Source organism: Scyliorhinus torazame, chromosome 4 (assembly GCF_047496885.1).
Source record: "Scyliorhinus torazame isolate Kashiwa2021f chromosome 4, sScyTor2.1, whole genome shotgun sequence".
Taxonomy (NCBI): domain Eukaryota; kingdom Metazoa; phylum Chordata; class Chondrichthyes; order Carcharhiniformes; family Scyliorhinidae; genus Scyliorhinus; species Scyliorhinus torazame.
In genome coordinates, this window is record NC_092710.1 from 142,611,436 (window position 1) to 142,639,015 (window position 27,580).

Below are 27,580 nucleotides of genomic sequence, written 5' to 3' on the forward strand. Positions count from 1 at the left end.
GAACATGAATCCTCCACCCCCGATTGCATCGCGAGGGTGCGGAGAATCCAGCCCACAGTATTTATATGGCTGATCCAGTTCAGTTTCTGATCAATGGTAATCCCAAGACTGTTGATAATTCAGAAATGATTATGTCTTTGAATGTCAAGAAGAGATGGCTAGATTCGTTATTATTGGAAATGGCCATTGCCTGGCAGCAGTTGCACAAATGTTACTTGCAACTTTTCAATCCAAAACTGAATGTTGTCCAGGTCTCACTGCGTGAATGTTGCTCCAGGTCTTGCTCCCTGGCCCTACACTCATCCCTGGAGCATCTCGACAGGGAAACTACATCAGACTCCTATTCATTGACCAAACACCAAAACCTAGGACATGGCTCCTTCCTCTGCAACAGGTTCCTCTGCTTCCTGACCCACAGACCGCAATCAGTAAGGATAAACCTCCTCCACAATAGTCCTCAATATCAGGGCCCTGCAAGGCTGTGTACTTAGCCCCCTACTACACTCCTTATACACACACACGACTGTGTGGCAAAGTTTGGTTCCAACTCCATCTGCAACCGTAGCAGATCGGATCTCAAACAAAGACAAGCACCAGGAGGGAAATAAAGAACTTAGTGGCATGGTGCAATGACAACCTCTCCCTCAATGTCAGCAAAACAAATGAGCTGGTCATCCACACCCTGTCGGTGCCACTGGTGCCCAGGTGGAGATGGTTGACAGCTTCAAATTCCTAGGTATAAACATCACCAACAATCTGTTCTGGTCCACCCACGCTACGACCAAGAAAGAACAGCGCCTATACTTCCTCAAAAAATTAAGGAAATTAAGTATGTCCACAATGACTCTTACCAATTTTTATAGATGTACCAAAGCATCCCATCTGGCTGCATCACAGCTTAGCATATCAACTGCTCGGCCCAAGACCATAAGAAACTAGAGTCGTGAACAAAGCCCAGTGCATCACCCGAGCCCCCCTCCCATCCATCGACTCTGTCCACACCTCCCGCTACCTTGGGAAAGCAGGCAGCATAATCAAAGACCCCTTCCACCCGGGTTATTCTCTCTTCCACCCTTTTCCATGGGCAGAAGATACAAAAGTTTGAGAATACACATCAATAGATTCACAAACTGTTTCTTGCCCACTATTACCAGATTTCTGAATGGCCCTATTATGGACTGAACTAATGTTTCTACGCATCTTCTCTCAGTTGTAGCACTACCTTCTGCATGCATCACCCGATGTCCATATTTATGTATCAACATTGTGTATTTATTGTATGTTTTGTGTATTTATTGTATGTTTTCATGTATGGAGCGATCTTCCTGGACTGTACGCAGAACAAAATTTTCACTGAAAATCAGTGTACATGATAATAAATCGAAATATGGATACAAACGTCTTTAAAATGAGAAGTCACACATGTACATGGTACTGAACAGTGCAATCAGTGAACATCCCCACTCTGAGTTTATGATGGAATGAAGACCACTGACAGGGTCTAGAATACTACCCTGAGGAACTCCTGCAGTGAAGTCCTGGGACTGAGATGATTGGCCTCCAACAACCATAATCATCATTTTAATATGATTCCAACCAGTGGAGGGTTTTCTCCAATTCCCATTATTTCAGTTTTGGTAGGGGATTTGATGCCACACAGTCAAATGCTGCCTTGACATCCAGGACAGTCAGTCTCACCTCACCTTTTGAGTTTAGCCCTTTTTTCTATATCTGGAAGACTTTAATGAGGTCAGGTTCTGAGTGGCACTGGGAGAACATAAACATGGTTCAGTCAGCATGTTATTGATGTGCGAGTGCTGCTTGATGGAAGGCATCATCGACATCTTCCATCACTTTGCTGATGAGCCGTTAATTGGGCAGACTAGATTTGTCTTGGTTTTCATGGATAAGATGTACCTGGCAATTTTCCATATTGTTGCATAGATGCCAGTGTTGTAGCTGTCCTGAGTATTCTGATGTAAGCATTATGGTTTAATGAGTTAGGTTGAGATTCTAGACCATCAGTCAAGCAGTTTCAGTGTACTTTCAGAAGTATTCTGGTGTGACAAAGAATTATTGTACAAATTATTAGGTTCTTGAATAGCAAAAAAAAGACTAAAATCTATCAAAAATAGAAAATTTATTGAATTGGAGTCTGGAAACAAATCCATGTACAAAACAGGCCAACTCTAAAAAGAGATTTCTCTTGTTATTGTTGATTTCTGTATCATATTGTAATATATTATGTAAAATCAAAAGTCAACTCATCAACCTTTTGTGACTGGGCTCATGCACAAGTTCATTACTATGATAAAACAGAACTTACAAAAATAAAACTTAATTTAAATGATTAGACAAAAGAAAACTCAAAACAGGAATCAAAAATGTGTATTGTTTGAACATTTAAGGACCACCCTGAATTTAGATTGGAACCTTATACACCAATCCAAATCAAAAAAATTATAACATTATGTACAACCAAATCACTTAAAAAAAATAATGCAAATGATTCACATGAACATGTGTGAAAACCCACAATTATAATGTACACTTATTTGTAGGACTGCAACGTAGTAAGTTAGAAATAGCAACATGCTTTGTGCTAATGAGGGAAAGAGACTGGTTCACATTCACAATGATACATATTTGGAAAGCTTGGCCATTTTTGATTTTGATTGGAAATTTTCCCAAGGGGAAAACCAAACACAGGAAGAGTTAGAAAGATGAAAATAAATTCCCTAAATGTTTTCTATTCTGCAACTTTAGCAACCAGCTCAAATGAGCATTAGAAGCTTCAGAGAAAAAAAAATGATGGCATACTTCTCGATTGCAAATCCTGACAGCTCAATGAGAAAATAGAAGTTTGTTTTCCTCACAAAAAATAAAACACATTTCGAACTTTTGCATTACTGGCAAGAAGACTCACCACTAGCAGTTTTGGAATTTCAGGAACTTGATAACTACAATAAATTCCTAGTATACATTATTGGCAGCAGAAGCAGCTCTCCAACAGTGCAGCTTGAAGTTGGAAGATTACCCCTAATAAAAAGCATTGTTTGAGTCACTGCAAGGAAGCTTTACAATAAACAGATAACTAAATAAAATTTGTTTTGCATCAGTTTGATGCACACATTTCAGATTTGCATCGATGCATAAATGTTAACTGCAAAGTGCATTTGTCAGTGTTAGTTAACATGGTGGCTTGGTGGCTCCATCCTTAGCTAGACTATCTGCTGCTTCATTTCCTGTGAAACCAGCATGACCAGGCACATGCATCTGCAAAACAAGGAGAAACAAGTAATACATCGAGACACTCCAGTGTTGTGAACATCAAGTTTCATAATTCATAGGTTGGAGAAAATAACTTTTAGTTTAGGAATTGGATTTTGAAATGCAGATCAATGAAAATAATAACGGATTGATTTAAAACTGGTGACAACCCTAATGTAAATGCAAATCTAATTTCCCCAACTAGAGGGCGAGACCTTCTATCTGATCTGTTTTCATAAGAGTTGAAAAAGGGGGACACAAAGAAGGGAAAACAATGAAAAAGAAAAAAAAAAAGAGAGAAGCAGTGAGGGAAATTGAGAAAAGGCAGTAGACATGAAGATCATACAGAAAAGGAAATACAGTGATCAAATGTGTGAGACATGAGCAAGCAGAAGAGAGGCAGCCAAGAGATGGAGCCAAGAGATGGTGAGACAAAAGATCAGAATACAGTGACAAGCAAACAGCCCAAGGAAAGAGGGACAATTATTTTACTTGTTGTTGAGTAACAATACAGGTAGCAATTGTGAGAAAGAGTTTTGATAAATCGTAATTGCAATTTCCATTAGTGGCTCACTGGACGGTTTCCAAGATTTTTTAGGATATTCCCAAATAGGAAAACACAATTTAAATAGTCAGAATACAATAATACAAGGGTGGCGCAGTGGTGCGCATTGCTGCCTCAAGGTGCTGAGGTCCCAGGTTCGATCCCGGCTCTGGGTCACTGACCATGTGGAGGTTGCACGTTTTCCCCGAGTCTGCGTGGCTCTCACCCCCACAACCCAAAAGATGTGCAGGGTAGGTGGATTGGCCATGCTTAATTGCCCCTTAATTGGAAAAAAATTATTTGGATACTCTTAAAATTTATAAATTAAATTTTAAAAAGAATACAATGATACAGAAAATGGTCATAGCTCGAAGCTTCTGGAAAACAAGGATAAATATTTAGAGATTTTGAAGTGGCAAAACTTTAAAATTCTTTCACCCATTACATTTAACATTAGGGTCACGTAGAAAATGAAAAGAATTTAAGTAATTTTAATATTTTTCTCTTGTAAATTAACGCAATATAAAAGATTAATATCATCCAGCAACTACATACGATTAGTTAGCTTATGGTCATTTGGGGGATTCTATTTACCCCATACCACACAGCAGAGGGGAATATGAACATCAGATCAATTCTCAATATTTTTCTTTGATGTTTGGCTTCGAACAAAAATTCCATACCCATTCAATATTTATACCAGAGGTCAATTTGTCAAGTCTTTGAAAGTCCTCTTTGTTGATTACTGATCCTCCAGAACTAGGCTTCCAGCCATTAATCTTCCAAGATTTGATCCACTTTGTGATGCCTATTGGAAGAACAAATTTTCATTTCTTGGCATCTTTCAAAAGCTTAGGACTTTTGAAAATACTTAGAAAGTACTTGTAGTTACCGCTGTAATTGTAATGTAGGTAACAGCAGCCGATTTGGAAACAAATCCTTTGCACAAGTTCAATCTAAAGGGCACAGCCTTATAGTTACTCTTTCTAATCATTTCAGCAAATCAAATGCAAGGAAAGCATCAGCAGACTATTAAACAGCACAAGCAGAGAGCAAGAGCCTGATCTTCAACAGTGCATTTCCTGGCAGAAATTACCAAATAGTAAGCAGAAACAGAAATTAACTCTGTTTTAAAGTATAGTCCTCATGATGTGGACACTTGTAGAAGTGGCAACTTATTGGTTGCCCCAAGGTTGTGGAGTCTCTTTCTTTTATGACTCCATGTGGCAAAAGTACTCCCAACAATGCTGTAATGTAGAAAGATTCAGAATTTTGACCCAGCAATGCTGAAGAAACAGCAATGCATGTCCAAGGCAGAATTGAGTGCCACTTAGAGATAGATGATTATATTACCATGTAGCTACTATGCTTATTCTTTTTGGCGGTAGAAGTTGTTGGATTCAGAAGTTCGACCATGGATCACTTGGCAACTTAGTGTATCTTGGGAGATAATGCAAATTGCAGCTGCACTATGCCAGTCGTGGAAGGGTTAAATATTTAAGCTTACAGATGTAGTGCTGCTTAAGTTGATTTTTGAGCCAAGTAAAAATGAATGTAATGACAAAATCAAAATGCAATCTGTGATAAAATAAGATGGTGCAGATGCAGAGCACCAATACATTAGTTTCAAACAAAAATGCAATGTATTCCTGAACAACTATATGTATACAGAAGTATGCAGCTCTGACAGATCTTGGGTTTGATCCATTGTCTTAACGGAGTAGCTGCTAAGATCAGGGCAAAAATATTGAACAACAAATCTCAGTCACTTGTGTTAAAGAAAAAAAAAGCTCATTCCTATTCCTAGTCACCATCCAGCTAGAAACTGCATGCGCTTAGTACATGATGTTCCTCACTTGTGGAAAGTTGACACTCTGCGTAGGCTCACAGTAACATGGAGGGGGTCACCATGAATCAGTGCTTTCAAGTTTATAAATGCAAAAAGATATTGGAAGTTCATAGTTTGACTTTATGGTAAGTTAGGTGTTCCACATACGGGCATAATAAGGCTTTGACATCACTTTATAGGTTTGAGCTACTTACCATTAATTGTAAACATGCTATCTGTGAAAATAACCAGTTTTTCAATATTTAGTTCCTTGGCCTGCTCGATTGCGCGACAAGCTGCCTAAACAAGGAAAAATATAACTAGAACAAGCAATTTTAGTAACTTTTAGTTCAAATATTGTTAGAAAAGTATTGTTCGATAGCTTTGCATGTTTTACAAATCCAGTGTGCATGTCGTAATTGTGACAGCAGGCTGAGAACGGTTTAGCCAACAAACTAAATTCTTATTAAAATAGATAATGGATGCAATCACAATAAAAACGTATGCATATTTATTCTTACACAAATGAGACTTGGCAACATTTTAGATAGATTTTCCCATACCAAATACTTACAACTATTTCCGCCCTTTGGTTGGTCTGTCTTCCTGAAAGTCTTTCACTCAGGTTGCTGAGAAATAAAGTTAAGAAAGATCAATGGTAGAAAAGAGTGGGTCGGGTACAGGCAGTTAAAATGAGCGGTTGCCGCGATTTGTGTTTATTTTTCAATGCCTGCCGATTTTCCTGCCAAAGGCTTTTTTCAGAGATTGAGGGAAGGATTACTTCGTTCATATGGGGAGGGAAGGTGGCCAGAGTTAGAAAGATGCTGCTACAGAGGGGAAGGCAGGCAGGGGTTTCGGTCTTCCGAACCTGATGTATTACTACTGGGCGGCGAAGGTGTGGAGCTGGGTCAGAGGGGTTGATTCCCAGTGGGTCAGAATGAGGAAAGTTTGTGCAGGGGGTCGGGATTGAAAGCACTAGCAACAGCGCCGCTCCCGATAGCCCGGGGAAATAATCAGGGAGTCCGGTAATAATAGTTTCATTGAGAATTTGGGGGCAGTTTCGCCAACACTTCGGGTTGGGAGCAGGGTCAAGGGAAATGCCGATTCGGGGGAACCATAGATTTAAGCCAGGGAGGTGGGATGGAAATTTTCAGAAATGGGAGATGGGGATTAAGACACAAAGATTTGTTTCTGAGGGTCGGTTTGCAGGATTGAAGGAGCTGGAAGAAAAGTGTGGGCTGGAGCAGGGGGAAATGTTTAGATACATGCAGGTTCAAGATTTTGCCAGAAAGGAGATACAGAGCTTCCCGGTGGAGCCGGCCTCCACATTGCTAGAAGAGGTGCTGAAGACAGGGGGACTGGAGAAGGGGGTAGTGTCAGCGGTTTACGGAGCTATTTTGGAAGAGGAGAGGGCACCACTGGAAGGGATCAAAGCAAAGTGGGAGGAAGAGTTGGGAGAGGATATGGAGGGGGGGTTCTGGTGAGGTGCTCCGGAGAGTGAATGCCTCCACCTCGTGCGCGAGGTTGGGGCTGATATAGCTGAAGGTGGTATATAGAGCACACCTCATGTGGGCGAGGGTGAGCCGATTCTTTGAAGGAGTAGAAGATGTGTGTGGATGTTGCGGGGGGGGGGGGGGGGGGGGGGGGGGGGGGGCGCTAATCACGTTCATATTCTTTGGTCCTGTCCAAAGCTAAAAGGATTACTGGAAGAAGGCTTTTAGGGTAATTTCTCAAGTGGTGCACGTGAAACTGGACCCGGGCCCTCGGGGTGTCGGACCAGCCAGGGTTGGAAACGGGTGCGAAGGCAGATGTTGTAGCCTTCGCCTCGTTGATCGCTCGAAGGCAGATCCTGATAGGTTGGAGAGCAACCTCTCCACCCTGTGCCCTGGCATGGCGGGGGGACCTGTTGGAATTCTTGACTCTTGAGAAGGTTAAGTTTGAACTGAGGGGAAGGATGGAGGGGTTCTACAATTTATGGGCATTATTCATTATGCACTTTCAAGAACTGGATAACATCGAACATTAGTTGGGGCATGTGGTTGGGAGGACTGAGGGGAGGGGGGCTGTGTGTGTTAATGGCGACTATGGGTGATCCCCAATTCCTTTTTGTCATTTGTTTTTGTGAATATGCGGGCTAATGTTTGGGGTTTGGTGGGAGGATGGGATCATTGTCATTGATATGGGGATTGACATATTTGTTACTGATTATTGTTTATTGTTGGTGGGTGTAAATTTGGGAGAAAATGAATTTTTTTTTTTAAAATGGTAGAAAAGAGCACTGAAAAAAAATGAGACTAAAAAGTCCAAACCTCTTACATTTACAGGAAGGAATATGGTTGCAGGCAAAGACCTATGGTATCTCAGGACTTTGGAAAAGTGAAATAGATGTCATGGTATATTGCAAATTATTATTTAGCTCTACATTAAGAAGCAAGAACACTTACTGAACTTTGAGCACAGCAAATCTCTGGTATGCTCTAGAGAGGGATAATGCCTTTGAGTTATTTTGTCCTATTTTCCTCATCTATCCTTCATTTACAAGGCATCATCCATACCTCAAAAGCTCCACAAAAGAACCCTGCTCGGTGCTTCATCCCTAAAAGATAGCCGTCCATCACGAGACGAATGTTTGTTCCATGGTAGTCAATAGTGTTAAACATCACCTGGTAATGCTCAGGAGACCCACTATGGCATAGCAACCTCTGCTGCTTTTGCTGCAGAAGATGACAGTGGTCTGATAAGATGCATTGTTGTTGGCCTCTATTTTCCCCTGGTACTGTTCTTGGCTTTTTTGTTTCTGCTCACCTCTTCCAATGCCCTTCCAGTCAGCCTCTGAAGGTCATGGCCATCAGCAACCGTCTCCCACCTGCCATCTTCATATCTCACTTACAGTCACTCTTGTAGCAAAGTTATGGATGCCCTGTGGGTTTTGACTGTGTGGTTAGTTCACTGCACATGCCTTAGATTGGCTGTTATCCATCAGATATCTATCCAGCCAACCTGGTTGAACAAGTGCAGATGTTGTTGACTTAGCAATGATTGTATACTGATAAAATTAGCATGCTTCAGCACCTTTGAGTTGGTGTCCTTGGCCCCATAAGAGATGCCGAGGATATGTCTGAGACAGTGAGGGTGGGAAGAAAAGTGTTCAGCCTTACTCTGTCTTGCATTGTACATTATCCCATTGTAGTGAGACCTGGACAGAGGGCTGAGAGCGCAAGCTTGGTCGACGTGCAATTTGGTGTTTTCATTTAGGTTGTTGTTCCATGCACTCATGCTTAGATTGATGTTACAGCTGCAGCTTTTGCTATATGCATGTTATTTCAGCATGGAGTAAGATTTCTGGTGATTGTGGGCCTATATACGTGAAGCTATCAGGTTCCATCATTACAGTTGTAGGAATCCCCAAGATGCATCAGCACTGGGGCAGAGTTGAACAATCAAAGTTGGCCATCATAGCTAAACCAGGGTTACTACAATAGATATTATCCCAGAAGATCAAATACTCATTTGTATTTGATGAGATCAAATACTCATTGAAAACTGCCTGATTACAATGGAGAACTTACAGAATTAAAATATAAGCATAGTAAAAAAAATGTTCACCTGCAAATCATTTCAATTGCCGATTGTTTTGGAAATACATTGATATTTTTCCAAATGGAAAATAAATTCTATTACTTACAGGGAATGACCAGGTCCCCAGTACACACCAATTCCAGCCCGAGCTCGATTTTGCCCGTTTCCTGAACAGCAGCCATCTGTATAAACTGCAACAGCATCACCTGATCAAAGAAGCAGAACCCCGTGAATTTTGTTCATAATAATGACACCTGATGAACACTTGGAAAATAAGTATGCCCTTAAACAAATGCTTATAGCCAAAACACAGCAGAACTCTGAAAACAGTTTATATTTTCAGCCCAAGGGAGTTATAATTATTTATTTGCACACTGGCATTAGTTTTCTACTTTATGAATGAGATCATTGACAAGATTTTGTACTTAAAACTGTCTCCTTTAATTCAAGGTAACAAATGGACTATTTTAGTGAGGAGTATATGATCTCATACTAATTTTGCCATGAGACAAATCCACTTGACCTCGTTGTTATGGAGACCAACTCCAAATGAAACCCATTGAAAATAAGGTACATTTTTTTTTACACCTGGACACAACGGAGGAGGCAGCTGGCCTCGCTGTTTAGAGACACAAAAGTCAACCTACAGGGAGATTTTGGGAAGATTACCGAAAGCAAGGACTGTTATGCCAACCAGAGGAAAAAGGACTGCTCTTGTATTAATCTTGCATGAAGGGATGAGGCTTGTGGAGATTTAAACACCAAGGAGTCACCAGAGTGTGCCTTGCTACGGAAGTTTATTGAATTGTGCTTGGAATATTGTGCTTGGGATATTGTGATGAAACTTCCTTTCAAAAAAAAAGACATGGGAAGCATCATCCTGGTGGGGCATGGTGAAGAGATCCTGCTATGTCAGGAGGATTTTGGGACGATACTACACAAGACTACATCTCTATAAGAGCACAGTATAATATTTAAATGTGGAGTGGGGGTTTTCAATTTTGTTAACAAAGTTAATGGGGAGTACCTTTTCTGTAGCCTAGTGCATTAGTTAACTTTTGTTTCTTACAGTAAAAGTCTTAAATTATGAGAATTGTCACATGACCCTTTAGGTTGGTCATTCAGAAATTTATATCTCGTTAAAGATTATTGGTCTCAATGGGTATCTTAACATCTTGCTCTTGAAAGGAAGATAAACATGCAACTAATCTACAGCACAACAATTTGAAATTGGATTGTTGACACAGAAACATGTCAAAGTGAATTTTTAAAATGCTGAGGAAAAGAATGAAATATTAGGTGGGGTAGCCAAAGGCTTGATTGAAATGGTGGACTGTAATGTGTGTCTTAAAGGAGGGGTGAAATGGTTTTGGACAGGGATTCCCATCATGGGATCCAGGTGCTTTGAACGCACAGCCAAAAATGGTGCGAGAGATAAGCTGTAGAGTTGAAGTGTTCAGAGAAAAAGACAATGAAGAACACAGGTTTTAATTTTTAGGTACTGAGTGACCAGGAGTCAATGTAAATGAGCAAGGACAGATGGGTGAGTGAGATTACACTCGATAGAGTGCTTAATACGGGTTATAATTTGACTGTTTAACTCTATCATTTGACATCCCACTCAGCTGTTGAATACCAAATGATTGAGGGTTGAATTAGCCTCAAAATAGAGAATATTTAAATTAAATTTAGCTACAAATATTTCATGCAGTTAAAAATAGTGACCATAGTTGTCTTAATGAACATGCTGTCCGAGTTAGTGCAAATAAATCCTCAAATTGTATCAATAAGCCACCACTTATTTATATGTTCTAGTTTCTTCGCAATTTACCACTTTATTTTATATTATTCTTCAATGGGCATCGATCTATCAGCCTACAACCTGCCAACCATTTTCAACAACAGATTCCTTCTGCTTCACAGAAGATCCAACAGACTGAATACTTTTCACCCAGGCAATGAAGGAGAAATTAATGATGGATTACTGAAATAATTCAACCAGTAAAGCAAAAGGTTCAATGTTTTTCACATTTTTCAGATAAGGAAAGCAAAGGGCACTGGACAAAATAATTAATTGGCAGCCTAAACAGGAAATGTTAAAATAAGCTCCAATTACTGGAATCAATGAGAAGGGGAGGAAAAAATGTAATGCATTAACAAAGTAGTACATAGCTGCCATGTTCAAAATGGTTAAATAGAACACAAGAGCAGTACAGCACAGTACAGGCCCCTCGGCCCGTGATGTTGTGCCGACCATTTATCCTAATCCAAGGCCAACGTAACTTACACCCCTTCAATTTACTGCTGTCCATGTGCCTGTCCAAGAGTTGCTTAAATGTCCCTAATGGCTCAGACTCCACCACCTCTGCTGGCATTGCATTCCACGCACCCACCACTCTCTGTGTAAAGAACCTGCCTCTGACATCTCCCCAAGCCTTCCTCCAATCACCATAAACACCAGTTGTATGCTTGAGTGGAACCCCTTTCGATTTGTGAAGACCAGCCTGTCATGAGCTGGTGCTTGTTAGGTGACATGCAAACCATCCATCACAAATGGATAATTAATTTCTTCTCTGGATTTTTATCTTAGCATATTTTAGTAGCCGAAGTCAACTAAAAACAGCTTCCATATAATCTTGTATGCAAAAAACCCATACAATCAATCCAAACTTAAAGTCCCTTAATATATGTGGAATAACAAGGCAATGCTTTCACTTACCCATATAGGTAAACTTCTTTTCTGAGTCACTGAATGATTTTGCGCTTTTGTAACGTTTTGTGCATGGCTCATCATCAGCATCAAATGACAGTGAATGTTTTTCCCCACTACTGGCCTCTCGTTTCAACTCCTCATTGGCAGGCTTGCTTTGGCCACTATATTCTAAAGAAAAGTTTTGAATGATTAGTTTTATTGCAATTTAATTAAAATATGCAGATTTAAAGATAGATTCTCCAGTGATGTGATTTGTTCACAAGGCGGGAACAAGTTTTAAGTAAGTAACAAGAGATGGAAAAAAATACTATTTGCAAGTCTATCTGATGGAAGTACTCAAATAGTCTTCAATTTCCAGGAAGATTACATGAAAAGAGCAAGGAGGGTCCAGCACATTTGGCTATGTTTTAACCTCTGCCTTGTCATCACTAAATAGGTTCCTTGAACTGGACTGTCAAATCATTTTATAGGCCAAATCAGAGAGGTCCCAAGATCAAGGTAGCAGAATTCAGCCATGGTTACAGGTGTGGCACTAAAATTCATCTTGCGATCCTGTGTTGGGAGGCAGGAGACCAAAAGGAAAATAAAATCAGTAGGGCTTGAATGACTGCTGTCCTCTGTGCATGTACAGAAAATGAACTTGGCTTTGATGTCCCATGACAAAACAGACTGCTATTGGTCATTGTCAATTTAAAACTGCCAGTACCCAATTCTTGTTTTCCAACTAAGGCAGAACTTATTGTGCATCCTTAGTTTACCTCGAGAGACCTTTTCGAACTGATGTAGTCCTTGTGAATAATAGTCACTTGTATACTGAAGGTCATCAACAGAGTCAACACCTTCAATATTCTTTTTTTTTTAAAATTTAGATTACCCAATTATTTTTTCCAATTAAGGGGTAATTTAGTATGGCTAATCCACCTACTCTGCACATTTTTGGGTTGTGGGAGCGAAACCCACGCAGACACGGGGAGAATGTGCAAACTCCACACGGACAATGACCCAGAGCCGGGATCGAACCTGGGACATCAACACAGTGAGGCAGCTGTGCTAACCACTAGGCCACCACACTGCTGCCCGGTCAACACCTTCAATAAGGAACATGGAGGGGCAGCACGGTGGCGCAGTGGTTAGCACTGGGACTGCGGCACTGAGGACCCGGGTTCGAATCCCGGCCCTGGGTCACTGTCAGTGTGGAGTATGCACATTCTCCCCGTATCTGCGATGGTTTCGCCCCCACAACCCAAAGATGTGCCGGTTAGGTGGATTGGCCACGCTAAATTGCAAAATAGAATCATGTCCGTGACATTCAGAATCTTTAGCAGTATCAACATATTTCTTATAAAAAGAAATCACAGCTCTCTGCTACTTGACTGTCCTCCAATTTAAAATGCTAAAAATCCAATATTACTGCCCACACTACCTTCTGCCTCGTTACCAAACATTGTTGTGCAATGGAGATCACAAACTGGTAAATATTTAAATATCTCATTATTCATCCCAGTTCCTCATGACAGTACGGCTTTTCCTCCTTCAGAGCCTCTACTCTTCTACATACTTTAGTTAGTTTAAATTTAATACTCCATGCTTCATCCAAGGAAAGATCAATGCTGTTTTCTAACCTTTATCTGCAGTGTTTAATGTTGCTGTTATGTTGAAGGGTCACCCCCCCATACTTTGTTATATATTCAAACATGTATAAATATATATATATATATATATATATATATATATATATATAAAATGTGTGCTTTACCTGTTGAGGCAGCTTGTGAACTTGAAGCCACAGTACCTACAAAAGACCATGCATCTTCTTCAGCAGCAAACTTCTTAAAACTGGCAGAAGGAAATTTTTCAACTTGTTCTTTACATTCATCCCTAAGATGATAAAGTATACCATGAGAGAAACACATGAGAAATAATGTCACAATTCTTTAGTATTATTTTATAAAATTCTCGATTCTTAAGTGTTAAAAATCTGCCATAAAACTAAAGCATCAATAAAAAGACACTGGGCTGGGTAATGTGCTGGATAAGAAGGCAATCCACTCATCTCAACCCAAACCAATGTTATTGTGAGGGGTCTAAGACCTCAGTCTATTTTTAAAGTATACAGATATCCTCATGGCTATTTCTAAAATGTTATAAACTGAACAAACTGATAAAAAAAAGCTGAATCTATATCTGCAACTCCTGATCAAAGGGACTTTCCCATAGTGCCAAATAAATTTGCATCTTGGTGACCCCGAAGAGGCACTAAAAATCCCCCTGGGGCCTTACAGACCAAATTAAAAGAGAAAGACTATCTGCATATCATAACCCAAGTTGGCCAACTGGAGTCTACGTGTCTGCTAGGACGAAGGACCCCCCCCCCCCCCCCCCACCCCCAACCCACCTTCCTATCATTTCTTAATAGTTGAGACATTTAACCATCTCGCGGACCCAGACGAGGATACACACCCCTCATCAAAGACGATGTGCAAAGATTAGGGGTCATGTGACATGGGCCTCGAACTGGTAGAGCCAGTTACATTGCCTTAATGTACTACAAACGCTGTCTGCCATTTTACATCTAACTAACAGCATCACAGAGTACCTGATCCAGGTACACAGTTACTACTGGAACTTCTGTACAATCACCTAGAAGTCTGATTAATCGCCAGAAGCCTATTTCTTTTTTTAAAAAAAATATATTGTTATTAAGAAATTTTTCAATAACAATATTTTCCACCTTACAAACAACCCCCCCGCCCCCCGAACAAAGAAAAGAACTTGCGTGGCAAGACATGAACTTGGCAAGTCAATAAAATACAGAACTTTGTACAATGGATTTTTCCCGCACATGTCAGTTTCCGGATCATTCATGTGCTTTCTTGCTCACATGCCCCCCACAGGAACCCCCTTTCCCCGCCCCCCCCCTCCCCCCAGGGTTGCTGCTGCTGCTGTCCGACCTTCATCTAATGCTCTGCGTGATGGTCTAGGAACGGTTGCCACCGCCTGTAGAACCCCTGCGCAGACCCTCCCAAGGCAAACTTTATCCTTTCCAACTTGTTAAACCCAGCCATATCATTTATCCAGGCCTCCACGCTGGGGGGCTTCGCCTCCTTCCACATTAACAAGATCCTTCGCCGGGCTACTAGGGACGCAAAGGCCAGAATGCCGGCCTCTTTCGCCTCCTGCACTCCCGGCTCGTCCACTACTCCAAATAGTGCTAGCCCCCAGCTTGGCTTGACCCGGACTATCACCACCTTAGATACTGTTCCCGCAACTCCCCTCCAGAACCCCTCCAGTGCCGGACATGACCAAAACATATGGACATGGTTTGCCGGACTTCCTGAGCACCTCCCACATCTGTCCTCCACCCCAAAGAACCTACTCAGCCTCGCCCCCGTCATATGCGCTCTATGAACCACCTTAAATTGTATCAGGCTAAGCCTGGCACACGAGGAAGAGGAATTAACCCTACTTAGGGCATCAGCCCATAGCCCCTCCTCAATCTCCTCCCCCAACTCCTCTTCCCATTTATCCTTCAGCTCCACTACCAAAGCCTCCCCCTCTTCTTTCATCTCCTGGTATATCGCCGATACCTTGCCCTCTCCGACCCATACGCCGAAATCACCCTATCTTGAATCCCGTGTGCCGGGAGTAGCGGGAATTCCCTCACCTGCCGCCTCACAAACGCCCTCACTTGCATGTACCTGAAAGCGTTTCCCGGGGGTAGCCCAAACTTCTCCTCCAGCGCCCCTAAGCTCGCGAACGTCCCGTCAATGAACAGGTCCCCCATTCTTCAAATCCCTACCCGATGCCAGCTCCGAAAACCCATTCCATCCTACCTGGGACAAACCGATGGTTGTCTCTGATCGGGGACCACACCGAGGCTCCCGTTGCACCCCTGTGCCGTCTCCACTGCCCCAGGTCTTTAGCGTTGCCGCCACCACTGGGCTCGTGGTGTACCTTGTCAGCGAGAGCGGCAGCGGTGCCGTCACCAGCGCCCCCAGGCTCGTTTCTTTACAGGACGCCATCTCCAACCTCTTCCACGCTGGCCCCTCTCCCTCCATCACCCACTTACAGATCATTGCCACGTTGGCGGCCCAATAATAACCACCCAGATTCGGCAATGCCAACCCTGCTCATCTTTGCTACGCTCCAAGAACCCCCTCCTTACCCGCGGGGCCTTGCTCACCCACACAAATCCCGTAATGCTCCTGCTTACCCTCTTAAAAAAGGCCTTAGTGATCACAATCGGGAGGCATTGGAATACAAAAAGAAATCGCGGGAGGACCAAAATTTTTACCGACTGTACCCTACCCGCCAGCGAGAGTGGCAAGATGTCCCACCTTTTAAAATCCTCCTCCATCTGTTTCACCAACTGCGTCAAATTAAGTTTGTGCATTGCCCCCCAACTCCTAGCTACCCGAATCCCCAAATATCGAAAGCTCCTTTCCGCCCTCCTCAACGCTAGGTCCTCTATCCCTCTTCCCTGGTCCCCCGGATGGATCACAAAGAGCTCACTCTTTCCCACATAGCTCATAGCCCGAAAAATCTCCAAACTCCCGTAGGATCTGCATTACCTCAACCATCCCCTCCACTGGATCCGTCACATACAGCAACAGGTCGATTGCATACAGTGACACTCTATGTTCCTCTCCTCCTCGAACCACCCCCTTCCATTTCACCGATTCCCTTAACGCCATGGACAAAGGTTCAATTGCTAATGCGATTAGCAGAGGGGACAGGGGGCACCCCTGCCTCGTCCCTCGATACAGCCGGAAATACTCCGACCTCCGCCGGTTCGTGACCACACTCGCCACCGGGGCTTTATACAGGAGCTTAACCCAATTAATAAACCCTCCCCCGAACCCAAACCTCCTCAACACTTCCCAGAGATACACCCACTCTACCCGATCAAAGGCCTTCTCCGCGTCCATGGCTGTCACTATCTCCGCTTCTCCCTCCACCGATGGCATCATTATCACATTTAAGAGCCTTCGCGCATTAGTGTTTAACTGCCTACCCTTTACGAATCCCGTCTGGTCCTCGTGAATCACCCCGGGACACGGTTCTCAATCCTCATGGCCAACATTTTTGCCAGCAACTTAGCATCTACATTAAGGAGCGAGATCGGTCTATATGACCCACATTGCAGTGGGTCATTATCCCGCTTTCAGATCAAAGAGATCGTCGCCTCCGACATTGCCTCCCTTGATTCATTGAAGGTCCTTACCAGCAACGGGGCTAACAGGTCTACATACTTCCTGTAGAACTCCACCGGGAACCCATCCAGCCCCGGGGCCTTCCCTGCCTGCATGCTCCCAGTCCTTAACCAGCTCCTCCACCCCAATTGGCGCCCCCAGACCCGCCACCTCCTGCACCTCCACCCTTGGGAACCTCAACTGATCCAAGAATCGCCGCATCCCCTCTTTTCCCCCTGGGGGCTGGGACCTATACAGTTCCTCGTAAAAGGCCTTAAAAGCCTCATTCACTTTCCCTGCACTCCGCACCGTAGTTCCCCTGACATCTTTGACTCCACCTATTTCCCTCGCTGCCATCCTCTTACGGAGCTGGTGTGCCAGCATCCGGCTCGCCTTCTCCCCATATTCATACATCGCCCCCTGTGCCTTCCTCCACTGTGCCTCTGCCTTCCCTGTGGTCAACAGGTCGAACTCCGTCTGGAGACTTCGTCTCTCCCCGAGTAGTCCCTCATCCGGAGCCTCTGCATAGCTCCTGTCCACCCTTAAAATCTCCCCCACTAACCTCTCCCTTTCCCTGCCCTCTCTCTTCACCCTGTGAGCCCTGATGGAGATTAACTCTCCCCTGACCACCGCCTTCAGCGCCTCCCATACTACTCCCACCTGCACCTCCCCGTTGTCGTTAGCCTCCAGATATCTTTCAATACACCCCCGCACCCTCCCTCACACTTCCTTGTCTGCCAGCAGTCCCACATCCAACCTCCACAACGGGCGTTGGTCCCTCTCCTCCCCCAGCTCCAGCTCCACCCAGTGCGGGGCATGGTCTGAAATGGCTATGGCCGAATACTCCGTTCCCTCCACTTTCGGGATTAGTGCCCTGCCCAAAACCAAAAAATCTATCCGGCAGTAGGCCTCATGTATGTGGAAGAAAAAAGAAAATTCTCTGGCCAAAGATCTGGCAAATCTCCACAGATCTACTCCCCCCATCTGATCCATAAACCCCCAAGTACCTTGGCCGCAGCCGGCCTCCTCCCTGTCCTTGATCTGCAACGATCTAATGCTGGGTCCAGCACAGTGTTAAAATCCCCACCCATTATCAAACTCCCTACCTCCAGGTCCGGAATACACCCAAACATCTGTTTCATGAATCCAGCATCGTCCCAGTTTGGGCATATACATTCACCAGTACCACCTCCGTCCCCTGCAACCTACCACTCACCATCACGTATCGGCCTCCCTTGTCCGCTACTATGTTCTTGGCCTCAAACGACACCCGCTTTCCCACCAGTATTGCCACCCCTCTATTCTTCGCATCCAGCCCTGAATGGAACACCTGTCCCACCCATCCCTTCCTTAAACTGACCTGATCTGCCACCTTCAGATATGTCTCCTGAAGCATGGCCACGTCTGCCTGCAGTCCCTTTAGGTGCACAAACACTCGGGCCCTCTTAACCGGACCATTTACAGCCGGATTGGGGGGGTTAACCCCCCCCCCCCCCCCCCCCCGCCGCCGACTAGCCATCTCCTATCTTAGGCCAGTCCCGTGCTCGCGCCTCCCACACCTCCAGTCCCCCAGGCGGGGAACCCTTGCCCCGACCACCTCTTCCATTTTCAGTTCCCCCTCGGACAGTGCAGCAGCAACCCTAGAATCCTTCTCCCCCCCCCCCAAGATCCACATCTAGCACTTTTGCTCCCCCCATATTACTTCCGTGAGTCAGCTGACCTCTGCTGACCCCGCCTTCCCGTTGATCTCCCCGTGGGGGAGTCCCTCCTCCTCCTTACCTTCCTCCATCTCCCCCCCCCCCCCTTTTTGGCACGGGAAAAAAGCCCGCTCTTTCCTGAACCAGCCCCGCCCCGTGGCACAGCTCCTGTTGCAGCCATCATCCCAGTTCCCACATCCCCGTCTCACCTCCCTCCAGGACCGACGCCCACATTCCCCATCATCATCATTTTGTCTACAGAAAAGAAAAGAAATTTTAGGAATTTTAACCAGAACTCTACCCACATCCCACCCACAAAATATTCTTTACCCATATTTACAACCCCATATACAACCACATCCCCTCAGTTTGAGTCCAGTTTTTCCATCTGTATAAAGGTCCTAGCCTCTTCTGGCGTTTCAAAATAATGGTGTCTGTCCTGATAAGTGACCCACAGTCGCGCAGGCTGCAGCATGCCGAACCTGACTCTTTTTCTATGCAGCACCGCCTTGGCCCGGTTGAAGCCAGCTCTCCTCTTTGCCACCTCCGTGCTCCAATCCTGGTATGCTCGGATCACCGCGTTCTCAAATCTGCTGCTCCGCACCTTCTTTGCCCATCTCAGCACGCTTTTTGTCCACGAAGCGATGGAACCTTGTCACTATCGCCCTTGGCGGCTCATCTGCCTTGGGTCTCCTCGCCAGGACCCAGTGAGCCCCTTCCAGCTCCAGGGGGGTCGGAGAGGCCTCCGCACCCATCAGCGAATGGAGCATCGTACTCACGTACGCCCCTGCATCAGCTCCCTCCACTCCTTCAGGAAGACCCAGAATCCGGAGGTTCTTCCTCCTCGACCTGTTCTCCAGGACCTCAATTCTCTCGGCCCACCTCCTGTGCACCGCCTCGTGCGCCTCCACTTTTGCCGCCAGGCCCAGGATATCGTCCTCGTTGGTGTTCACTTTATCGTTCACCTCACGAAGCTCCACCGCCTGGGTCTTCTGGGTCTCCTTCAGCCCCACGATCGCCAATAGCATCGGTGCCAGCACCTCCTTTTTCAGCACCTCCACACATCTCATGAGGAACTCCTGCTGGTCTGGCCCCCACGCTGCTCGCTCTCTGCCATCTTGCCTTCTTCCCCTCGTTTTGATCTCTGCTCCATGGCCTCTTCCCTCATTGCTCCACCGCTGCTCCCTGCCAAATATTGTAGGGGGGGGGACCTCACTGCTCCTTCCCACACGGGATTAATCTGAAAAAAGCTCCGTTGGGGCTCCTCTGGAGAGCCCGAAAGTCTGTTTTCGCAGGAGCTGCCGAAACGCGCGGCTTAGCTCCGCATCGCCGCATCCGGAACGCCACAAGCCTATTTCATAGTGTAAAGTCAACTCTACTGAAAAAGTGAATTAAAACTCTGTGAAGCAATATATCATTGAATATATCATCGGTCTTTGGTTCTGAACTCTGGACCCTCGTGAAACAATATGACTTTACTCTGTGGTCTTTCTACTGTATATCTCTATTTTCCTGTATGAACAGTTTGCTAGGTTGTATGAACAAGGTTGCTACCCTCCTCCCACAGTTTAATTGTGTGCAAAAATACAAATCCTTTGAGTTGATCCCATTTCAAGTTTGCTGTGGGGTTATTAATTTACTTACTTCTGCACACTAACTGTCAACTTCTTTTCCCCGCCATTGCTAAATCTTATTTTCCACCCATATTATGAAAGCTGCCTATGTAAATTTCACAGACTGCAATTACATAATCCTGAGGGGGTAGGTACTGCTGCCAGTGACAGGAGGATGTTACTGTAACCTGGCAAGTGGAAATTGTTACAAGTATGTGGTTTAAAAATGGGGACTTTGCTTTTAACTTAGGGTAAAATGAAGGGGGTCATGTGAACTGTCTGCCTGACAACAGGCCTGGATGATATGGCAGTTAAAGATTTCACTGGCGAGAAAGTGTAAGGTGTTCAAAACTTGGAGACAATGGCAGCAGAATGAGTTTACAGTGGCTAGATTGCTAATCTCCAAAGTCCCAGGAAGGAATTGAAAATGTTGGATTGTAAGCAGTTATACTTTAAACTTTCATGATAGAATACAGTTGGGGGGTAAAGAAAAGCTAATTAGCATTTTTACTTGAATACAATGACTATGTGATTCATGTTGCCATGGAGAAGGCCTTGAGTGGGGCATAAGAATCCTTAGAAAAGCTTGTAACTTGGTCCATCAATAGTTTTCTAAACTATTACTGAATCCCCCACTCAAGTCAGTCTGCCAGGATCAGAGAGAACAAACAGCTAGGGACACAAAGACTCTACAGGTCACCACACAGAACAGGTCACCATGCAGGAATGCAGCTGAAAGGTTATGCTTGGATTGAAAAGACCAAATTCGCAAGGATATAATACAAGTTAGATTTGCCTACGTTGAACTAGAAGCAGACACTCCAGTGAAAATCCTCACTGTGTAATAAATTCTGGTGTTAAAGTTACCAGGCTGGGAGAGGAAAGAAACTGAAGTAAACCGTCACAAGAAATAATCACTTTGGACTGGTTCTGGGAGAACTGAATCTCTACCTAAGGAAAGGTATAATATTTAAATGTGAAGTGGGATTTTTGGTTGTGTTAAAATTAACATTTTTGTTTGGTAGTTTAAATTATGAATTGCTTGCACAGATATGGATTAGTCAATATTGCTCTAGGTTGGCTTGTTACAGTCAAAGTCTTAAAATGCTAAATCTTGTTACAGTCTTTGATCTATTAACTGGGAGTTTGCATTTCTTTTAAAGTTATTGGTCTATAAGGGGATTGTAACAAAATGTTAAAAACAAAGAATGAATTATATCTGCACACTTAAACCAATTATCCTCCAACTTCTAATCAATTCCATCTGAAGACCACATTTGATCGACTAGATCAATTCGATTAAAAATGTATTTCCCATTAGGTGTAGTATTTGAATTCAATGTAATTCTTTTCTGCCAGAGACCTATAATTCCCGTATCACAATTTTATCACACCCTCCCGCCTTTGTGACGATTAGTCTGAAAGCAACAGCCCAAGCATACTGCCAAAAGAAGCTGGCATTTTCACAATAAGGAGTGCACCTGTGGCATACAGTAGAGAGAAATCTTCTTGAATCACTGAACTAAGAGCAGTCAATGATGGATAGAAAAATACTCCAAATCGCATCCTTCAGTGCAGGTATGCTCATGCAAGGAGAATAAAATTTCATTGAAACCCTGTTCATTAACTAGATTATATGCCATATACGACCAACCTTCACTGGCTATTCAATACACGTTTTCACTTTTAGATCGAATATATTGTAATGTTAAGCCAAGCAAAGTATGGCTAACAAGGTCTCTTGTTTACCACAAATTGTCCATCAGCTCAAAATATTAGTTTAATCATTCAAGTTGCAAGAACACAGATTCACAATTGATGCTATAATCCTTTGCTAGCATTTGGCAAATGGAGACAGCAGAAGGATTATAAAGGGTTTCGTTTTTCTCAGTTTAGTCACAAAATAACAGAGCGTTGAGAGAAGGGAGGTTGGGCTGGGCACTCCCTGAAGGCTGACAATTGCTGTGGAGCTGCCACAGGGAGCTGCAGCGCTTCAAAAATGAAATCAGCTGTATAAAATACTGTAAACTGTGTCAATACTGCTAATTCAAGCATCTGACCACATAGCTAATGTAACCCCACTATCTACTGGAATATTTTGAGGATGTAACGAGTAGAGTTGAGGACGGGAAGCCAGTGGATGTGGTTTATTTGGACATTCAGAAGGCTTTAGACAAGGTTCCACATAAGATATTAGCGTGCAAAATCTAAGTGTATGGGATTGGGTGAAGTGTATTCAGATAGATAGAAAACTGGTTGTCAGACAGGAAAACAAAGATCGGTCGGTGGCAGGTAGTGACTAGTGGGGTACCACAAGGATCAGTGTTGGGACCCCAGCTATTCATAACATATATATTAATTATTTAGATGAGGAAACCTAAAAATTATATTTCCAAATTTGCAGATGACACAGCTGGGTGGGTGGATGAGCTGTGAGGAGGATGCAGAGATGCTTCAGTGTGATTTGGACAAGTTGAGTGAATGGGCAAATGCATGGCAGATGCTGTATATTGTGGGTTAATGCGAGGTTATCCACTTTAGTAGCAAAAACAGGAAGGTAGATTATCTGAATGGCTATAGATTGAGGGGGGAATATGCAACATGACATGGATGTCCTTCTCCACCAGTCGCTGAAATTAATCATGCAGGTGCAGCAGGCGAAGAAGATGGCAAATGGTATATTGGCCTCATAGCGACAGGGTTAGAACAGGGTTAGAAGGTTTTTCAAAGTGCGCCCAATCACGAAGCAATATTGCTTCCACTTTCCAGCTTCCGGCAAGCAAAATAAGTGAACTGTGAAGATGAATGGTTTTCTTAAAAATAAAGGACAGCCAGAGACTCAAGTAGGCAGTTTACCTATTGGGCAGAATATCACAACAGAATCTGCTGCAGAACTCCAGGGCAGGGTAGGACAAAGCAATGCAAGTATTGTTCTGTACCTCTGCTTAACAGCCTACAAAGAAGAAACTTAACTCGGGAAGATGATTTCTGAAGTATGGTTTTGTCAATAATGCCACTGCAAGTAAGGATGCAACGCCCATGTGTGTTATATGCAGGAAGTACTGGTACATGAGAGGTTTTAGATTTTGAAAGAAGTGATGGATGAAAACTTCTTTGAGGTTGAAACCCCAAAGTCAGTTATTAACTTAAGAGCTGACTCCAAATTAAAAGACTACCTTGCTGTAGTTGATCGATAATACATTAAAACATGTTAAAAAGTCCATGAAGTGGTCAGCAGTCTGGTGTTGCATCTCCCAGAAGTATCCAGTGCTGAGTAAAACATGCATTTTGTTGCTATTGCCTTTCTTGACGATCTATGTGTGAGATTGGATTTTCCATTTTCAGAAAGGTTAAGACGGCACAAAGGAACTGGCTGAAATCTGCACCTGATATGCACATTGCCCTCTCCTTTTGATTCAAGGGGGATCGTGAGGACTAATCAGGCTCCCCTTTCACATTAAAGGTAAGTGAACAGGGCATGGTCTCAAAGGTCTGTCAGCATGGTTCTTGGGAAAAATGTTTGAAAAACCAGTACTGGAGCAGGGATGTCTTGATGCGATTATACATGGCCTTGGTGAGACCACACCTGGAATACAGTGCGCAGTTTTGTCTCCCATCTGAGGAAGGACATTCTTGTGTTGAGACCAGCAATGGTCTACCAGGCTGATTGCTGGGATGGCGGGCCTGATATCATAGAATCTACAGTGCAAAAGGAGGCCATTCGGCCCATCGAGTCTGCACCAGACCCTAGAAAAAGAACCCTACCTAAGCCCACACCTCCACCCGATCTAGTAACTAAATTGCTGGCTTTTAAAGCAGACCAAGGCAGGCCAGCAGCACTGTTCAATTCCCGTACCAGCCTCCCTGAACAGGCGCCGGAATGTGGCGACTAGGGGCTTTTCACAGTAACGGCATTGAAGCCTACTTGTGACAATAAGCGATTTTCATTTCATTTCATTTGTGGACACAAAGGGCAATTAAGCATGGCCAATCCACCGAACCTGCACATCTTTCGACTGTGGGAGGAAACCGGGGTACCCGGAGGAAACCCACAAAGACACGGGGAGAACGAGCACACTCCGCAGTCACCCCAGGCGAGACTCGAACCTGGGACCCTAGAGTGAAGAAACTGTGCTAACCACTGTACTACCCTGCCGCCCATATAGAGATATACAAGACCATAAGACATAGGAGCAGAATTAGGCTATTCGGCCCAGTCTGCTTCGCCATTCAATCATGGCTGATATGTTTCGCATCCCCATCCCCACCCCCCCCCCCCCCCCCTCCCTCCCACCCCCATAATCCTTGATTCCCCTTATAATCAGGAACCTATCTATCTGTCTTAAAGACACTCAGTGATTTGGCTGCCATAGCCTTCTCCGCAGATTGGTTAGGATGCCATCCGCTGGAGTTTAGAAGAATGAGGGGGGGAAATCGCATAGAAACCTATAAAATTCAAAGAGCTAGACCAGAAAGGATGTTCCCGATGGCAGGAGTCCAGAACCAAGGCTGTCTGAGGATATAGGGTAGACCATTTGGGACTGAGTGAGAAGAAATGTCTTCACCCAGAGAGTGATGAGCCTGTGGAATTCTCTTTCCCCCAGAAAGCAGTTGAGGCCAAAACATTGTATGTTTCCAAAAAGATGTTAGATATAGCTCTTAGGGCTAAAGTGATCAAAGGATATGGGGGGAAAGCGGAAACCAAGATGGATGATCAGCCATGATTATAATGAATGGCAGAGCAGGCTCCAAGGGCCGAATAGCCAAATTCAGCTTTCTGTAGCACCTCACACTCAAATAACTTCTTTTACATCACCTGGGACATTGTATCCCACCCTAGATAGGTTTGTAGCAAAAACGTAGCAAAAACGTGAAGGCCATCTGGCCAATTAACCTGTCCACCAACCATAAAAGTGGATAGGCCACTCTTTTGAGGTCCACCAACAAAACAGAAGGAAACAAACTGAGGGACAAAGCAAAAAAACAGCCACTAAAAGTGGATAGGCCATGTACAATTACCGACAATTGGCTCCTTAATGAGCTCAATTGTCCACTTAATTATTAGTAGGCTTGCTTCCAACTTCCACGCATTCCCACGAACGTTATGACATTGGGATGCATGCCCAACATCTTTTCACACAATTTTGATTGGTCACACGCCCGTACATTCAACATAAAATTCTGGCCCATGAAGCTGCCCGATGTGTTTAAAAACCAAACTGGGTCACTATTGTCCTTTTAGTAAGTATTCAAGTTGCCGCACAAGTGACTTGGTTGTACCAGTGCGACAAGGGATGGGTGGATAAGATACCCTTGCAACAAAGGAGGCTCAGAGAGAAGATTTAAATGTGCATAAACTTAAAATGTGCCCAAATAGGGTGGATAAGACCGACCCATTTCCTTTAGCAAAAAGGAATAACCAGCAGGATTAACGGGCAGTCATGCATGTTTTTCACCCAGAAGGTGGAGGTCTGGAGCTCACTGCCTTTAAGGGTGGTAGAGGCGATAACCCTCATCACATTTAGAATAGTTGGATGTGGTGTTGCAAACCATTGGTTCTCTCAGAACATGGGAGGGAGAGGGAGGCAGGGGTGAGAGTCCAGCTGAGTCCTGGACTGGGCCAAAGGCAAGTCACTGAAGCCAGTATTGGGCAAGAAAACTTTTGGCCCCATTTACAGAACAAATACCCTAAACTGACCAATGCGGTTCTCAAGTGCCTGCAACAACAAACAACTGAGATCAGATATTCAACACTTTTGGGGCTGAAAATAAAAGCAAAGAGGAACAGGCTGAACTTGGGAGTCCGAGCATGAAACTGAAGCTTCCCAGTTTATAAACATCACCTCGCTGGCGCCTTGTCAAGGGCAGCGCCATTCTGCCCATTAATTCTGATGAGGTATTTTGCAATGCAAATGAAAGCTGGTGGAGCTGGCCCGGGAGGTCGCCTGTGGGATATTTTTCTCAACCTCCTCGAGTGTTTTACGGAGGAGAAAGGGCCCACGAGTTGCAAAGTGGGGCGAGTCTGGAGAGGCTCGTCCTGGGCCGAATGGTCTTTCTGCGACCTGCAATCCCCAATGGAGGAGATCAGGACAAGCTGCGAAACCATCTCTCACTCACCAGGTTGCGTACACTCCGGGCTTCCTGCCAGCCCTCACCGCATAATAAAACCGTCCCTTCATGCTGATCGAGAAGGCCATGACCAGCCTGCTCAGCCGCCACATGCACCCGCTTCTGCGCAGCTACCCCCAGGACCCAACCATTCGTGGAGCTGCTGATTGGCGAAGAGCAGCGCGTGGCCAGCGAGCGCCTGTTTGTTTGGATGATGCCAATTAGATTACGTCAGAGACCGTCAGCTTTTCCACTTCCGGACTAAAACCCGCCCCGTTCCCACAGCGACACCCGGAGGAGGGGAGGAGACATGGCTTGTTTCTACGTAAACACACGTGGGTGATCCTCCGCCCCGTCCTCACAGCGACATTCGGCGGCGGGGAGGAGACATGGCTTGTTTCTACGTAAACGCACGTGGGTGGCCTCCGCCCCCACAGCGACACCCGGAGGAGGGGAGGAGACATGGCTTGTTTCTCAGTAGTCACACGTGGGTCGCCTCCGCCCTGTCCCCACAGCGACACCCACTGTGCTCTCAGCGAGGCCTTTCCTCCGGCGTGTAGGCTGCCGGGCTGGGTGGAGGGGAGGCGATGAATGAACTAGCTGCTTGCTGGTTTTCTGGCAAGTGGCTTTGGACGGTTGTTTGCGTTGAACTGGGGACCCCTTTCGGGGGGTGACAAACGGGTGGTGATTGAGTATGGACATGGGCGGTTCTCCGCATTTAGTAAATGTTTATTTTTGATATGCTGTTTCTTTTCTGTTGTTTCTGTTTATACAGTACGAAGTCTTACAACACCAGGTTAAAGTCCAACAGGTTTGTTTCGATGTCACTAGCTTTCGGAGCGCTGCTCCTTCCTCAGGTGAATGAAGAGGTCTGTTCCAGAAACACATATATAGACAAATTCAAAGATGCCAAACAATGCTAGGAATGCGACCATTAGCAGGTGATTAAATCTTTACAGATCCAGAGATGGGGTAACCCCAGGTTAAAGAGATGTGAATTGTCTCAAGCCAGGACAGTTGGTAGGATTTCGCAGGC

The 27,580-nt window shown here is 44.5% G+C and overlaps 1 protein-coding gene across 1 annotated transcript; it reads right to left on the minus strand.

Moving 5' to 3' along the window:
- Positions 1–2,123: 2,123 nt before the first annotated feature.
- rnaseh1 (ribonuclease H1) lies at positions 2,124–26,731 on the minus strand. Its single transcript, XM_072498695.1, has 8 exons — positions 26,554–26,731; positions 13,691–13,812; positions 11,941–12,102; positions 9,328–9,427; positions 6,217–6,271; positions 5,858–5,942; positions 4,498–4,622; positions 2,124–3,276 (listed from the first exon to the last, which is right to left on the minus strand). Exons 1-8 carry the CDS (start codon positions 26,655–26,657, stop codon positions 3,190–3,192), a joined length of 840 nt encoding a protein of 279 aa, XP_072354796.1. The 5' UTR covers positions 26,658–26,731; the 3' UTR covers positions 2,124–3,189.
- Between the last annotated feature and the right edge of the window lie 849 nt (positions 26,732–27,580).